Source organism: Chiloscyllium punctatum, chromosome 2 (genome assembly GCF_047496795.1).
Source record: "Chiloscyllium punctatum isolate Juve2018m chromosome 2, sChiPun1.3, whole genome shotgun sequence".
In the NCBI taxonomy this organism is placed as follows: domain Eukaryota; kingdom Metazoa; phylum Chordata; class Chondrichthyes; order Orectolobiformes; family Hemiscylliidae; genus Chiloscyllium; species Chiloscyllium punctatum.
In genome coordinates this window covers 74,164,813-74,180,734 of record NC_092740.1, presented here as the reverse complement: position 1 = coordinate 74,180,734, position 15,922 = coordinate 74,164,813, and the positions used below count along the sequence as shown (strand labels likewise).

Genomic DNA, 15,922 nt, shown 5'->3' with positions numbered 1-15,922 from the left:
CTGATGCATAAATATTCTGCATAAATATTTGTGGGCGGCACGGTGGCACAGTGATTAGCACTGCTGTCTCACAGCGCCAGAGACCCAGGTTCAATTCCCGCCTCAGGCGACTGACTGTGTGGAGTTTGCATGTTCTCCCCGTGTCTGTGTGGGTTTCCTCTGGGTGCTCTGGTTTCCTCCCACAGTCCAAAGATGTGCAGGTCAGGTTAATTGGCCATGCTAAATTGCCCGTAGTGTTAGGTAAGGGGTAAATGTAGGGGTATGGGTGGGTTACGCTTTGGCGGGTTGGTGTGGACTTGTTGGGCCGAAGGGCCTGTTTCCACACTGTAATGTAATCTAAAAAAAAAATTCTGAGGCTCTATTCCTTGTGTTAACTAACAGAAGACTTTTATGTTTATATTTGTTGTCCATCCACTCGCTCAACTTGATAGGCTCCATCAGCAACCAGATGGGCCCCTTGGAATTCCCAGGCCCTGTAAGGGGAGTTTCTTGCCTCTGTGAGCTGCCATCCAAAGAGGCCAACAACTCTCCACTACCTCCAGCAACATGGTGAGTAAAATAGTCTGCAGTAACCCTTAGCAGGAAGATTGTCACCAGAAACCTAAACACAAATAAGTGACGTATGAGAGCTGGGGTCAGTCAGTGTGACCCTGACAAGGGAGGGAATGGGAGTCAATGTTAAAGACAACTGTCTGCTTTGTGGAGAATCCCTTACTGGGCACAATGTTTGAAGATAGAACCTCCTCTGGACAGCAGGCATGCCAGCCAGTGTTTATTTTTGGCAGATTGCCCAAATATCATCAATCACACCAACTGCTGGTTGAATGCCAGTGACAATGGGAGAAGACCTTGATGGACCTCAATTGCCCTCCAGGCAGGAAGGCGCCGCTCTCACCATTTCCTGCCGTGAACATAACTTGGAATGTGGGGAAGATGACGGAATCTGCACCCAAACCTTCCCATTACATATAAGGCTCATCCCGTCACCCAAACAATTCCTGACTTCCAGTTTTGCAAATTAACTCTCTGCATCCTATCTTTGTAATGCTGCTTCCAAAACCTTATTTTATCATGTTACCCCCTGTCACCTTCATTCCACCATTAGCAAATGCTCATTTACTTACAATGTTCCTTGTTGTGCTTCAGTTATTTTACACTAGCATCTTCTTTGATGTTAATACTTTCACAACTTTATACAAATATATATTGTACATACATATTACCCATTTGATCATCTTTATGCTGTGATGAACTTTGACCCAGAAGCAGTACAGTTGGAAAATTTGTAATTCTTTATAATGCCTGTTGAATCTATAATTTTTTGTTTTAATAATGCTTGAAGGGGACTTGTTAGAGTTTTCTATAAAAGGATCAATTGTAATTTTCTTGAATACTAAGTAATCTTAGTCTATGTGACTTGGTTCACTTGACCTGTGAACATGAAGAAAGCTACAGAATCTGAGACCAGACACAAGTCAGAGACATGGAGGATGAAAGTGATCAGCAAATGTAGACATAAATAGAGCAGTATGCCTATCGGGAGAAGAAGCAATTCATGAAGAGAACAGTTTTTCCTAGAATCTACAATTCCTACAGTGCAGGAGGCCATTCAGCCCATCAATTTTTCACTAACCTAGCTCTATTCCCATAACCCCACATTTACCATGTCTAATCCACCTAGCTTGCACACTACAGGGCAATTTTCAAGGGTAATCTACCTAACCTGCACATTTTTGGACAGCGGGAGGAAACCAGAGCACTCAAATAGAAACGCACACAGATAGTCACCCAAGGCTGGAGTTGAACCAAGGTTCCTGGTGCTGAGAGGCAGCACTGCTAACCACTGAGCCTTATCTGATAGAAAATGAGACAGGAGTTTTCAGGAGCCCAATATAATTTAATTAAAATGATCCAGGATTGGTTGGTTGGTTCAAAGGAACTCTCGGAAAGCTATGCCATCAATACTAATCAATCAGTTTCCTAAGGCAAACAGTTTCATGGAAATGTGCCTTAATGATGATAAACATGGCTGTGAACCTCAGAGGTGAAAGCTGCTTCTCATTGGAAAGGACTCTGACCAACCCCGCCTGAATAAAGAACAACATATTGTTGAACTCTGTAGCCACATCTCTGCAGAGATTACTGCCAATGCTTGTGGTTGTGAAATACATACCTTTGTTTTAATGGACAATTAAAAGTGAAATTTACTTTTTTATTTGAAATATTTGATCCCAGTTTACTTTAATTTACATTGATTCTGATACATGTTAAAACAGAATTTAGTAAAAGTGATATCTTGTTGGAAATTATTTCATTTGGAGGTCATTCAATAAATTTTGCTGTTCCAATTTATGATTTCCTTACAGGAATCGTACCAATGCCAGTGCAGGTATTTAATATTTAGCATGTATTCTACTTTGTTCAAAGATGTATTAATTTTTTGCATTTCCTAATCTCTCTGGCTGAGTACAGTTTAGTATTGTATGTTTTGTACTAATGACTAGTTTAAGCATTATATTAGAAATCTGTTCACCTGATTATACATTTCTAGGTCCGTGAAAATAATATTGTAGAAATAATCATGTGCCTTTACAATTGGCTGGTGCAACTCTGTCCCTTTGGAATATGATGCTTACAACTTCAGAAACTGAAAATCATAGGATAATTTTCCAGCTCCCAAATGCGAAAGCAAGTAACATAATATAAGTTGCCAGCCCTCACTTCCTCATTCTCCCTCAACCTGTAGTGCATATTAAGAGGTCAGTGAGGTATCAACCTACCCATCTTTCCTTAGGCCTACTGAAACCTGAAGTGGACAATTCAGCCCATCAAGTCTGCTCTGCCATTTAATACAATCATGACTGACCTCATTTTGGACTCAACTCCACTTTCCTGCCTGCTTATCGTAACTCTTCAGCCTGTTACTAATCAAAAGTACGTCTATCGCCTCCTTCATTTCTTCATCTCCATCTCTTCCATCTCTTCCATCTCTGTGTGGAACTTCTGGAGCTGCATAACAGCCAGCCATTCTGATTGGTGGAGTTCAACTCAATGCAAATTAAGGCCATAACCAGTGTGTTCTCACAACTGGCAGGTAGCTGTCACATCAGTGATGCGGTTATAAACTTCTAAGGATTCATTTAGAATGTCTGAAGCACTCCAAAGTTGCTCTATAATTGTAAGTTTAGTTTTCTGTTTCAAAAACCTGCTGTGACTTTAGATTTTCAGTACCACTGTAATATTGTGCTAACCCCCACAAGTATTTGCAAATTAGATTATTAATAACCTAAAGTCTTCAAGCAACACTACCCAGAGTGGAGTAAATAACAAATGTTACAATGTTGTTAATTTGGAGTTGATGGACTTTCTTACCCATTTTTTCACATGGTCTTCAGAAGAAAATTCAAGATTTTCAAAGTATGATGCAAATCCTTCATTAAGCCATAGATTATTCCACCATCTTATTGTGGCGAGGTTTCCGAACCACTTCAAACAAAACAGAAGCAAAACTTATTTTATATTGATTGTCTAATCCACAAAAGTCTCTACTTCATAGGTTTGAAGAACATCTTTAACTCCATTTACAGCAAATATGTTTTCATGTCATGCAAATAAGCATCTAATTTAAAAATAACTGAAAACAAAAAATGCTGGAGATCACAGTGGGTCTCTCAGCATCCATGGAGAAAAAGCAAGCTAATGTTTTGAGTCTAGTTGATTCTAAATCATAGCCTTAATGAAGAGTCATTTAGACTCAAAATGTTAGCTTGCTTTCGCTCCTCGGATGCTGCCCGACCCATTGTGATCTCCAACATTTTTTGTTTTCAGTTCAGATTGCAGCATCTGCAGTAATGTTTTCCTACATCAAATTTTCAAGCTTGTTTTATTGATAGTACACATTTACATGCTAAACCTTTTTGTTAAGCTGTAGTACTTCTCGTGTGAGAGACATTTAATGTTATATTAATAATATGAATATCATTTCTTAACTATAACTGTGAGACTATACACTATATCATAATGCTGTAGTATATGATATCTTTGGCTTCATTAATATAGGCATAGAGTACAAGAGCAAAGAGGTGATGTTGAACTTGTACAAGACACTTGCAAGACCTCACATGGGGTATTATGCTCTCTCACTCCTCACTGGGGTACAGAGGAAGTTCCCTTGGATGGAAAAATTGAGCAAGAAGGAGAGACTGAATGGGCTTTAGAGCAGGAAATGCTGAGGTGGGGGGTATATGATTGAGGTACATAAGATTATGAGGTGTATGGACAGGGTGAAGGGAGCAGCTGTTCCCTTTGACTGAGGGGTCAATCTTGAGGAGGCATAGTTTTAGGGCAAGGGACGGGAGATTCAGAGGGTATTTGCAAACAAAGAGCTTTCTCATTCAGCAGTGGGAATCTGGAACGCACTGCCTTCCAGAAGGTAGCAGAGGCCAGAAATCTTACAAACTTTAAAAAATATTTGAATGAGAAACTTGAAATATTATAACATTCAAGGATATGGGACAAGTGCTGGAAGTTGGGATTAGCGTGCCTTCAGTGGTAGTTATTGTGGGTGCAGATTCGATGGGCCAATGGGTCTTTTCTGTACTGTATGACTCTATAACTATGACTCCATGAGTTCCTCAGGATAATGCCTTCACCCAACCAAGTTCAACTGCTTCACCATTAATATTCCCTCCATTATAAGGTAAAGTGGGATGTTTGCCGAAAATTGCACAATGTTCAGTACCATTCGTGATTCCTCAGACACTGACACAGTGCATGTTCAAATGCACTAAGACTTGGTCAATAAGCAAGTAGCAAGTAACATTTGTGCCATACAAATGCTAGGCAATGGCGATCTCCAATCTAACCACTGCCCTTGACTATCAACTGCATTACCATCACTGAATCCCCTACAGTCAATGCCTGCAGGTTACCATTTACAAGAGAGTCAACTGGACTCGCCATATAAATAGAATGGCTACAACAATAGGTCAGAAGCTAGGAATACGACAGTGAGTAACTCATCTCCTCATGCACCAAACCCTGTCTAACATATATACAAGGCACAAGTCAGAGTTATGATGGAATACCACTTGCCTACTTGAGTGCAGGTCCAACAACACTCTAGAAGATTGACACTATCCAGGACAAAGCTGCTTACTTGATTGACACTACATCCGCATCCTCCATCACTAATGCTCAGTCACAAATTCGGTAGCAAATAGCAAAGATCCTTAGACACATGGAACATAGAACATAAAACATAGAGCAGTACAGCACAGTACTGGCCCTTTGGCCCTCGATGTTGTACCAACATTTCATCCTACCCTAAGATCAGCCTAATCTACATACCCTTCATTGTACTATCTTCCATGTGCCTATCCAAGAGTCGCTTAAATGTTCCTAATGTATCTGACTCTACTACCACCGCTGGCAGTGCATTCCATGCACCAATCACTCTCTGTGTAAAGAACTGACCTCTGATATCTCCCCTAAACAAACCCCCAACCACCTTAAAATTATACCCCTTTGTGCTAGCCATTTCCACCCTGGGAAAAGGTTTCTGGCTCTCCACTCTATCTATGCCTCTCATCACTCTGTACACCTCTATCAAGTCACCTCTGAACCTTCTTCACTCCAATGAGAAAAGCCCTAGCTATCTCAACCTTACTTTGATTTGGAGGTGCCACTGTTGGACTGGGGTGGACAAGGTTAAACATCACACAACGCCAGGTTATAGTCCAAAAGGTTTATTTGGAATCACTAGCTTTCGAAGCGCTGTTTCTTCAACAGGTGGTTGTGCCACCTAAGCTTTCACATCTTTCCTATAATGAGGTGACCAGAACTGAACACAATATTCTATAGAGCTCTACAGAGCTGCAGCATAACCTCGTGGTTCTTAAACTCACTCCCTCTGCTAATGAAAGCCAACACACCATACGCCTTCCTAACAATCCTAGCAACCTGGGTGGCAACTTTGAGGGATCTATGGACATGGACCCCAAGATACCTCTGTTCCTCCACACTGCCAAGTATCCTGCTTTTAACACTGTATTCTGCATTCAAACTGACCTTCCAAAATTGAATCACTTCACACCTTTTCAAGTTGAACTCTACCTGCCACTTATCAGCCCAGTTCTGCATCCTGTCAATGTGTCATTGCAACCTTCAACAACCCTCCACACTAACCACCATTCCAACAACCATCGTGTCATCGGCAAAATTACTAACCCATCTTTCTACTTCCTCTTCCAGGTCATTTATAAAAATCACAAAGAGCAGAGGTCCCACAACCGATCCCTGCAGAACACCATTGGTCACCAAGCTCCAGGCTGTATACTTTCCATCCACTACCACCCTCTGTTTTCTAGGTTCCAGTCAGTTCTGTATCCAGACAGCCAGATTTCCCTGTATCGCGTGCCTCCTTACTTTTTAAATGAGCCTACTTTGGGGAACCTTATCAAACACCTTGCTAAAATCCATGTACACCACATCTACTGCTCTACCTTCATCAATGTGTTTTGTCAGATCCTCAAAGAATTTAATAAACTTTGTAAGACATGACCTCCCATCACAAAGCCTTGCTGACTATCTCTAACCAAGCTATGGCTTTCCAAGTAATCATAAATCTTGTCTCTCCAAATCCTCTCCAATACTTTGCCCACCACGGATGTAAGACTGATGGTCTATATTTTCCAGGATTATCTCTATTCCCTTTCTTGAACAAGGGAATAACATTGGCCACCCTCCAATCATCTGGAAGTACTCCAGTGGACAGTGAGGATGCAAAGATCATTGGCAAAGGTGCAGCAATCTCTTCCCTCGCTTCCTGCAGCAACCTTGGGTATATCCTGTTTGGCCCAGGAGACTTATCTATCCTTAAGTGTTTCAAAATTTTCAGCACATCCTCCTTCTTAACATCAATCTGGTCGAGCATATCAATCTGTTTCCTGATGTCCTCACAAATATCAAGGTCCTTCTCAGTAGTGAATACTGAAGCAAAGTATTCATTAAAACCCTACCTCCTCCGACTCCAGGCGCAAGTTTCCTCCATTATCCCTGATCGGCCCTATCCTCACTCTGGCCATCTCTTGTTCCTCACATAAATGTAGAATGTCTTAGGGTTTTCCTTAATCCTACCCACTAAGACTTTTTCATGCTCCCTTCTAGTTCTCCTAGGTCAATTCTTCAGTTCCTTCCTGTCTACCTTGTAACCCTCTAGAGTCTTGTCTGACCCTTGCCTCTTGAACCTTAAGTAAGCTTCCTTCTTCCTCATGACTAGTTGCTCCACATCCCTTGTCACCAAAGGTTATTTCAACCTACTATCCCTTCCTTTATCTTAGTGGGACAAACCTGTCCACCACTATCAGTAAGTGCTCCCTAAACAACCTCCACATTTCTGTCGTGCATTTCTCTGAGAGCATCTGTTCCCAATCTGGGCACCCCAATTCCGGCCAAATAGCATTGCAATTCCCCCTCCTCCAGTTAAATACTTTCCCATACCATCTGCTCCTGTTCCTCTCCATGAGTAGATTAAAGGTCAGGGAGTTGTGATCACTATCACCGAAATGCTCTCCTACTGAGAGATCTGACACCTGGCAAGGTTCATTGCTAAGCACCAAATCCAATATGGCCTCCCCTCTTGTCAGCCTATCTAATATTTAGTCAGGAACCCTTCCTGGACACATCTGACAAAAACTGCTCCAACCAAACTATTTGAACTAAGGATGTTCCAACCAATATGAGGAAAGTTAAAGTCACCCATGACAACAACCCTGTTACTTCTGCACCATTACAAAATCTGCCTCCTAACCTGCTCCTCCATGTCTCTGTTGCTATTGGAGGGGAAAGGGTATTTGTAGAAAACTTCCAGTAACATGACTGCTCCTTTCCTGTTTCTGACTTCCACCCATACTGACTCAGTGAACAAACCCTCCTCGACGACCTCCCTTTCTGAAGCTGCGTTACTCTTCCTGATTAGCAATCCATGACTACTTCCACATAGAAAGGCATATGCTGCCAATACATGGGAATCCCACCACTTGCAAGGTCCCCTTTGAGATACTCACCATCCTGACTTGGAAATATATTGCCACTTCTTTACTGTCACTGGGTCAAAGTCGTGGAAATCCCCCTGCAATAGCATTGTGCATTTACTTACATCATGTGAATTGCAGTAGTTCAAGAAGATAGCTTAAGGGCAACTAGAGACTAGCAACAAATGCTGGTCAGCCAGCAATGCCCGTGACCAATGAGAGAACACAGAAAAAAAGTGTTATTCCTAAATTGTGTTCAGTACTTTAGTGGAGCCACCAACAATGGATGATAGTTACAGATTCCTACAGTACAGGAAAGGCCTTTCAAGTCTATACAGTCAGTCTTCTCTCAGAGGATTGTGAATTTGTGAAATTATTTACTGCAGAGAACTGAAGAGACTGCGTTGTTAAGTATATTCAGCTTTTAAATAGACAGATTTTTCATCAGTAGGGGAATCATGGGTTGTGGGGAAAGTGAAATTGAAGATTATCAGATCAGCCATGATCATTGAATGTTGGAGCAGACTAGATGGGCTAAATGGCCTCCTTCTGCTGCTACACCTTATGCTCTTATGGTGTTTCATGCCTCTGGAAAAATACTTAATGCCCATCATACTACTTCTCATATTACAAGTCATGAATGACACCTCACTTTATAATGGTGCAAAAAGAGTGCTCAAGTAGCATAGCAGTAGTTTCCTTGGGGTGGCATGGTGGTGCAGTGGTTAGCACTGCTACCTCACAGTGATAGGGACCCAGGTTTGATTCCAGCCTTGGGCGATTGTCTGTGTGGAGTTTGCATATTCTCCCCTGTGTCTGCATGAGTTTCCTCTGGGTGTTCGGTTTCCTCCCATAATCCAAAAATGCGCAGGTTAGGTGAATTGGCCATGTTAAATTGCCCATTGTACTCAGGAAATGTGTCATTTAGGTGGATTAGTCACAGGTAAATGTCGGGGAATTGGTCTGGATGGGTTAGTCTTCGGAGGGTCAGTGTGGACTTGTTGGGCCAAATAGCCTGTTTCCACACTGTAGGAATTCTATGTTCGAACATCAACATTTAGGACATGGCTCTGAAAATGAAAAGCTCACTGTCACTTTGCAGTCAGGTATCTGGAAGTTCTGGTAGAGAGGAGAACAGTCCCTTTTCCAGCTGACCACCAGAATAAGTCATCCTGAATACAAAGCGCAGCACGGGTCAACGCTGTCGTGAGTGTGGTGCTGGAAAAGCACAGCAAGTCGGGCAGCATTCAAGGAGCAGGAGAATCGACATTTTGAGCAAAAGCCCTCTATCTCCTGCTCCTCGGATGATGCCTGACCTGCTGTGCTTTTCCAGCACCACAAAGGCAAGGACTGATTAGGGATTGTCAACATGGCTTTATGCGTGGGAAATCATGTCTCACAAACTTAATTGAGTTTTTTTGAAGAAGTAACAAAGAGGATTGATGAGGGCAGAGCAGGAGATATGATCTATATGGACTTCAGTAAGGCGTGCGACAAAGTTCCCCATGGGAGACTGATTAGCAAGGTTAGATCTCATGGAATAAAGGGAGAACATTTGGATACAGAACTGGATCAAAGGTAGAAGACAAAGGGTGGTGGTGGAGGGTTTTTTTTCAGACTGGAGGCCTGTGACCAGTGGAGTGCCACATGGATCGGTGCTGGGTCCTCTACTTTTTGTCATTTACATAAATGATTTGGATTCGAGCATAAGAGGTACAGTTAGTAAGTTTGCAGATGACACCAAAATTGGAGGTGTAATGGACAGCAAAGAAGGTTACCTCAGATTACAACAGGATCTGGACCAGATGGGCCAATGGGCAGAGAAGTGGCAGATGGAGTTTAATTCAGATTAATACGAGGTGCTGCATTTTGGGAAAGCAAATCTTAGCAGGATTTATACACTTAATGGTAAGGTCCTAGGAGTGCAGGTTCATAGCTCCTTGAAAGTGGAGTCACAAGTAGATAGGATTGTGAAGAAGGCGTTTGGTATGCTTTCCTTTATTGGTCAGAGTATTGACTACAGGAGTTGGGAGGTCATGTTGCAGCTGTACAGGACATTGGTTAGGCCACTGTTGGAATACTGCATGCAGTTCTGGTCTCCTTCCTACTGGAAAGATGTTGTGAAACTTGAAAAGATTCAGAAACGATTTACAAGGATGTTGCCAGGGCTGGAGGATTTGAGCTATTGGGAGAGGCTGAACAGGCTGGGGCTGTTTTCCCTGGAGCATCAGAGGCTGAGGGGTGACCTTATAGAGGTTTACAAAATTATGAGGGGCATGGATAGGATAAATAGACAAAGTCTTTTCCCTGGGATTGGGGAGTCAAGAACTAGAGGGCATAGGTTTAGGGTGAGAGGGCTAGGATATAAAAGAGACCTAAGGGACAACTGTTTCACGCAGAGGGTGGTACGTGTATGGAATGAGCTGCTAGAGGATGTGTGGAGGCTGGTACAATTGCAACATTTAAGAGGCATTTGGATGGGTATATGAATAGGAAGGGTTTGGAGGGATATGGGCTGGATGCTGGCAGGTAGGACTAGTTTGGGTTGGGATATCTGGTCGGCATGGATGGGTTGGACCGAAGGGTCTGTTTCCATGCTGTACATCTCTATGACTCTATGACTCTCCACTCTAAGCTCCAATATCTGTAGTCCTCAGTTTTGCACAGGTCAGTGGTGTGTCCAGGGTGAAAAGGAACACCCAGCAGTGTAGGAAGGCCAACAGCATAACAACTGCATCATTATTCCTGAATCCATGTTCTGTGTAGGAGCATCATGCCAAATTCTCTGTGCAAGACTGTTTCTTCAATCCCATATTCAGTCATTTTAACAACCTGACTCAAACAATTTAAAAGCAAACTACCACAAAATCTAAAATGTAGTTATTTGCCTTGAATGGTTGCAGCATTACTCCGAACAAAACTCCCAACAGAAATTATTGCAGTGTTCATACAAACATTGAAACAAACATTGTACAAACAGTGATTGAAAACATTGTACAAGCGTGCCTGATGTGCCAGCTCATGCGCAATTACTGCTGTTATGGCTAATTTTTTAAAGGATTCCTTCTTTGGATCAAGCAACAATGAACTCTTTCTGAATAGCAGCAGACCCCAATTTTCCATGGCCTCTGGTCCGTAGAGAGGCAATGCTACAATATCTGAAAGGATAAAAACAGAGTGAGTCAATTGCAGTGCAAACTCATGTATCAGCTTATAGAACACAATTGCTTTACATTTAGTTATAGATGTTATCCACGTGAGAGATGTAAAACTGGTGTCAAAGTATCTACTTTTTCAAACAGCATGTGGTGCAAATTTCACCATTCTGCTAACAGAGTTTGTGTTGCCAGTGCCAGGATGGCCAGAAAAGAAAGCTGCCACTGGCCATCCCTCTGGCTGCTGGGTAACTGCAAAGCTGTATTTCCACATGTGTGTGGTCATTGCATTGGCCACCATCACAGCTTTCTGGTAAAAAGTGCAAATAGAAAGTCATGGGGACTACATTTGAAACATGCTTTAGGCCCTTTGATACACAAACAAAGAGATTAAAAAGTTGAGGCCTTCTTTGCAAATCTGGTTTGTCCTGAACTCGGCTGGCCTAGGTGTGCTCCATTTTCGAATACGGTCTCCAATCAGCCTATTCTGCAGGAATACAGTCACCAATCAGCCTATCCTGAAGGAATACAATCTTTGTACCGTCTAACCTGAAGGAATATGGTGTCCATACTGTCTATCCAGTGTGGATTGCTACCCAGCATGCATGTTTAAAGAAATACTTACTTGTATGTGGAACCAGGAAGTGTAAGTGTTTCTCTCAACTCTACTATGGTGCTAAAGACTATTGTCAACTCCACCTTTGCTCCGTCCCTCCTAATGCATTTCACTTTCTCCTAAACACTCTCTTGCAATATTGGGATAACTGGTCTTGCATTTAGATCATTTGCTTCTGCCCAGCTCACATCAGCAAAGCAATTTCTAAGTCAATAGCTTCAAACACACAGCAGAATCAAACAATCAGTATATAAGATTAAGAGATATTCTAATTGAGATATTTCAGATAAAGGGGAGGGAAATAATTTCATTCAAAGTCAATAAAAGTTGGGAGAGTTAGAAAACAGGTAGCTGATTTTAGATGATTGCCTGAAGTCAGAATTATGCCCTCCTCACTTATTGTAAGACTGGAATCATATTATCAGTCTCACTGGATTGGAGTGGCAGATACACCCCCTGGGTTGAGGGGTGGCATGGTGGCTCAGTGGTTAGCACTGCTGCCTCATAGTACCAAGGTCCCAGTGACTGTCTGTGTGGAGTTTGCACATTCTCCCCATGTCTGTGTGGGTTTTCTCCAGGTGCTCCAGTTTCCTCCCGCAGGCCAGGTGAATTGGCCATGCTAAATTGCCCATAGTGCTAGGTGCATTAGTCGGGGGAAATGGGTCTGGGTGGGTTACTCTTCAGAGGGTCATGTGGACTGGTTGGGTCAAAGGGCCTATTTCCACACTGTAGGGAATCTAATCATACTTTCCCTGAAGGTCATTAGTGAACAAGTAGTGTGTTTCTGGCAATCCAGCAGTTTTTATTGGCATTTTCTAGTGCTAGGCCACAAATGACTAGAATTATTTAATTCTATTTCCCAAATTGCTGTGATAGGATTAGAACTCCAAATCAGTGTCCTTAAAGGTATATTCTAAAAGGAATGTATGAAGATACTGGTTGGTGTTACCGACGACCATTTTAACCTCATCATATCAAATAAATAGCAGCCTCATAAGTGAGGAAAAAATAGGGCCTGTTGAAATAATTTTGACCTCACTGTAACTTTAACAGAAAATTGGACAAATTGATCTACATCCTGGAGATATGTGCTGAAATTGCCCCCCAAAATTCTCCTTCTAATAATTACCTTCAAGTTAAAGCATACAGCTTCTAATAGGAGTTCGATTTGACTAATTTGAATGTGATCTAGGCAATAGAATAGTGTAAATAACACACTTTACACAACAACTTGGAATACTGAAGTAATTTTGTTTCTAAGATAGCTACATAGAAAGGTAGAAGGCAATTTAGCTTATGGTACAATTGGCCTTAATCAGCTCAATACAATAAGATTCCACAAATAATTTGCTTACCTATTTTGGGGAGGGGATAATTCACATCATAATACTTTTCAAAGTATGCGAGTATTGGGCCTGTAATATTTAATGCATATTCAGCTTCACCATTTGATATGGCTGTTTTATCTGCCCACACACGAATCTGAAAAAAATAGTCGAATTGAAAACACGGCATTTCCAATATCTTTTGATTTCACAGTAAAACCAGTGCCATTGTCTCGCTACAGTTTAAGTAATGATACATTGTCTCCAGTAATTCATTTTCTACATTACAGGAGGGCCTACTCTTCAAAATTACTTAATTAGCTGTAAATCATTTGGACATTCTGAAGTTGTGAAAGACGCAATATTACAGATATTATTAAGCACATGTATTATCTGCTGGTGTTTGTACTCCACACCTTCCAACATGCTTTGTCTTGGCATGCAGCACACTCCATTTGAGAGATTCTAAGCCAGCTACTTTGACACTTCCCCTGATAGTGGATGCTGCATTCTACTAACTCTGAGTCAAAAAATTCCTCCTTATTGCCCTATTGGATATAATACTAACTAGCTTGCTTTTTGGAATTTTGTTTCTGGGTAATTCGACAAGTGGAAACATTCTTGTCACTCTTGTAAAGAGAATGGTTTTGAAAGGGTTAATGTTCGTGTTACCTTGGCTCCACTGGGGTGGACAAAGTTAAAAATCACACAACACAAGGTTATAGTACAACAGCGCTGTTCCTTTGTCAAGTAATTACCTGATGAAGGAGCAGTGCTCCGAAAGCAAGTACTTCCAAATAAACCTGTTGCCTATAACCTGGTGTTGTGTGATTTTTAACTTTATTCTACTGAATACACACCTACAGCCTGTGGTGGAGACGAGCAGTTCCACTCCAGATTCAGAGACAGCAGGTGTATCAATACCAGCTCCATAAGGTCCAAGTAATTATGCCTGACCAAATGCATTCATACTTATTCCTATCAAGCAACAAACCTTTTTGATAGCCAAGAATGGTGCCTCTTCTCTAATCACCGTATTGTGATGGTTGCTGTACAACTAATCACAAGATTGCCTCAAGACAAGCAGAAGAGGATTGATGACATCAAACTACCTCAAACAACCCTTATTTAGTACCACCTATTGGTGGAGATGGAAAATACCACTGTTGCATTTACCTTGCCCAACATAGGCTGGGACATTTTTCCACTGGAGCATAGGCGATTGAGGGGTGACCTTATAGGCTTTATAAAATCATGAGGGACAAAAGGTGAATGGCTGATTTCTTTTCCCTAGGGCGGAGGATTTCAGGACTAGAGGGCATAGTTATAAGGTGAGAAGAGAAAAAACATGAGGTACAATTTGTTTACACAGAGAGTGGTTCATATATCGAATGAACATCCAGTGGTGGATGCAGGTCCAGTTACAACATTTAAAAGACATTTGGATAAGTACATGCATAAGAAGTACATGGGTCTGTTTTGTTGTTGCATGTCTCAATGTCTCAATGACTCTACATTCAGAATTTTAACAACTTCTATCAGGTCACCTCTAAGCATTGGAAAGATGTTGTGAAACTTGAAAAGATTCAGAGAAGATTTATAAGGATGCTGCCAGGTTTGGAGGATTTGAGCTATAAGGAGAGGCTGAACAGGCTGGGGCTGTTTTCCCTGGAGCGTTGGAGGCTGAGAGGTAACCTTATAGAGGTTTACAAAATTATGAGGGGCATGAATAAGATAAATACACAAAGGCTTTTCCCTAGGGTGGGCGAATCCAAAACTAGAAGGCACAGGTTTAGGATGAGAGGGGCAAGATATAAAAGAGACCTAAGGGGCAACTTTTTCACACAGAGGGTGGTACGTATGTGGAATGAGCTGCGAGAGGTAGTGGTGGAGGCTGGTACAATTGCAACATTTAAGAGGCATTTGGATGGGTATATGAATAGGAAGGGTTTGGAGGGATATGGGCCGGGTGCTGGCAGGTGGGACTAGATTGGGTTGGGATATCTGGTTGGCATGGACGGATTGGACCGAAGGGTCTGTTTCCATGCTGGACATCTCTATGAATCTATGACTCTAAGCCTTGTCTATTCTGAAAAAAAATTCTCAACTTTCACCACTCAAAAGTTGAAATCTCTCAGTTCCTTGTAGATGTTTTTTGTACATTCAGACCTTTCTAATTAAAGATAGAATCAAGTTTTTAATCACATCTTTTGTTACCATAGGTTCCTTAAATACTTAATGGTAAAATAAATAATTTTTAAGTATGATAACTTGTAGGAAACGTAATAGTTGATTTGTGCACAGCAAAGTTGCGCAAACACGATGATGAATAGATAATCTGTCTTGATAATGTTGATTGAAGGATTGACATTGGCTAGATTGTCAGGGAAAATAATTTTCCCTTCTTCAAATTTACATCCTGGAATCTTTCTGCCCACTTTAAAGGGCAAATGGGGATTTGACTTATGTAAAAAAATGATACCTCCAACAACATCACATTTCCTCATGATTGCAGTGGATTATCAACTGAGATCCTTATGCTTGAGTCTCTGGAATAATTTCTGCGGTATGGAGAGCAGACTGTACATAATCCTCCCAGAATTGCCTATGTTCCTATGCAAGTTTAATGTACTAAATTATTTTGATTTCCTCACCTCAGGAATTAATCCTATGCCATTAGCTTTTTTATATTGCTCTTGGCCCAAAGTCTCATTCCTGATGAATGGTTTATGCCTGAAACATCAACTTTCCTGCTCCTCGGATGCTGCCTGACTGGCTGTGCTTTTTCAGCAC

At 41.6% G+C, this 15,922-nt stretch overlaps 1 protein-coding gene across 1 annotated transcript in view; it reads right to left on the bottom strand.

The window, feature by feature from the left end:
* LOC140485702 (aminopeptidase Q-like) overlaps window positions 1-15,922 on the bottom strand; it is a 149,230-nt gene that overhangs the window by 88,376 nt on the left and 44,932 nt on the right. Inside the window, exons 4-6 of the mRNA XM_072584132.1 lie at window positions 13,160-13,286; window positions 11,040-11,191; window positions 3,373-3,486 (exon numbers count right to left, since the gene is read on the bottom strand). Of these exons, the coding sequence (XP_072440233.1) occupies window positions 3,373-3,486; window positions 11,040-11,191; window positions 13,160-13,286 (393 nt within the window). The remainder of the gene's footprint in view (window positions 1-3,372; window positions 3,487-11,039; window positions 11,192-13,159; window positions 13,287-15,922) is intronic.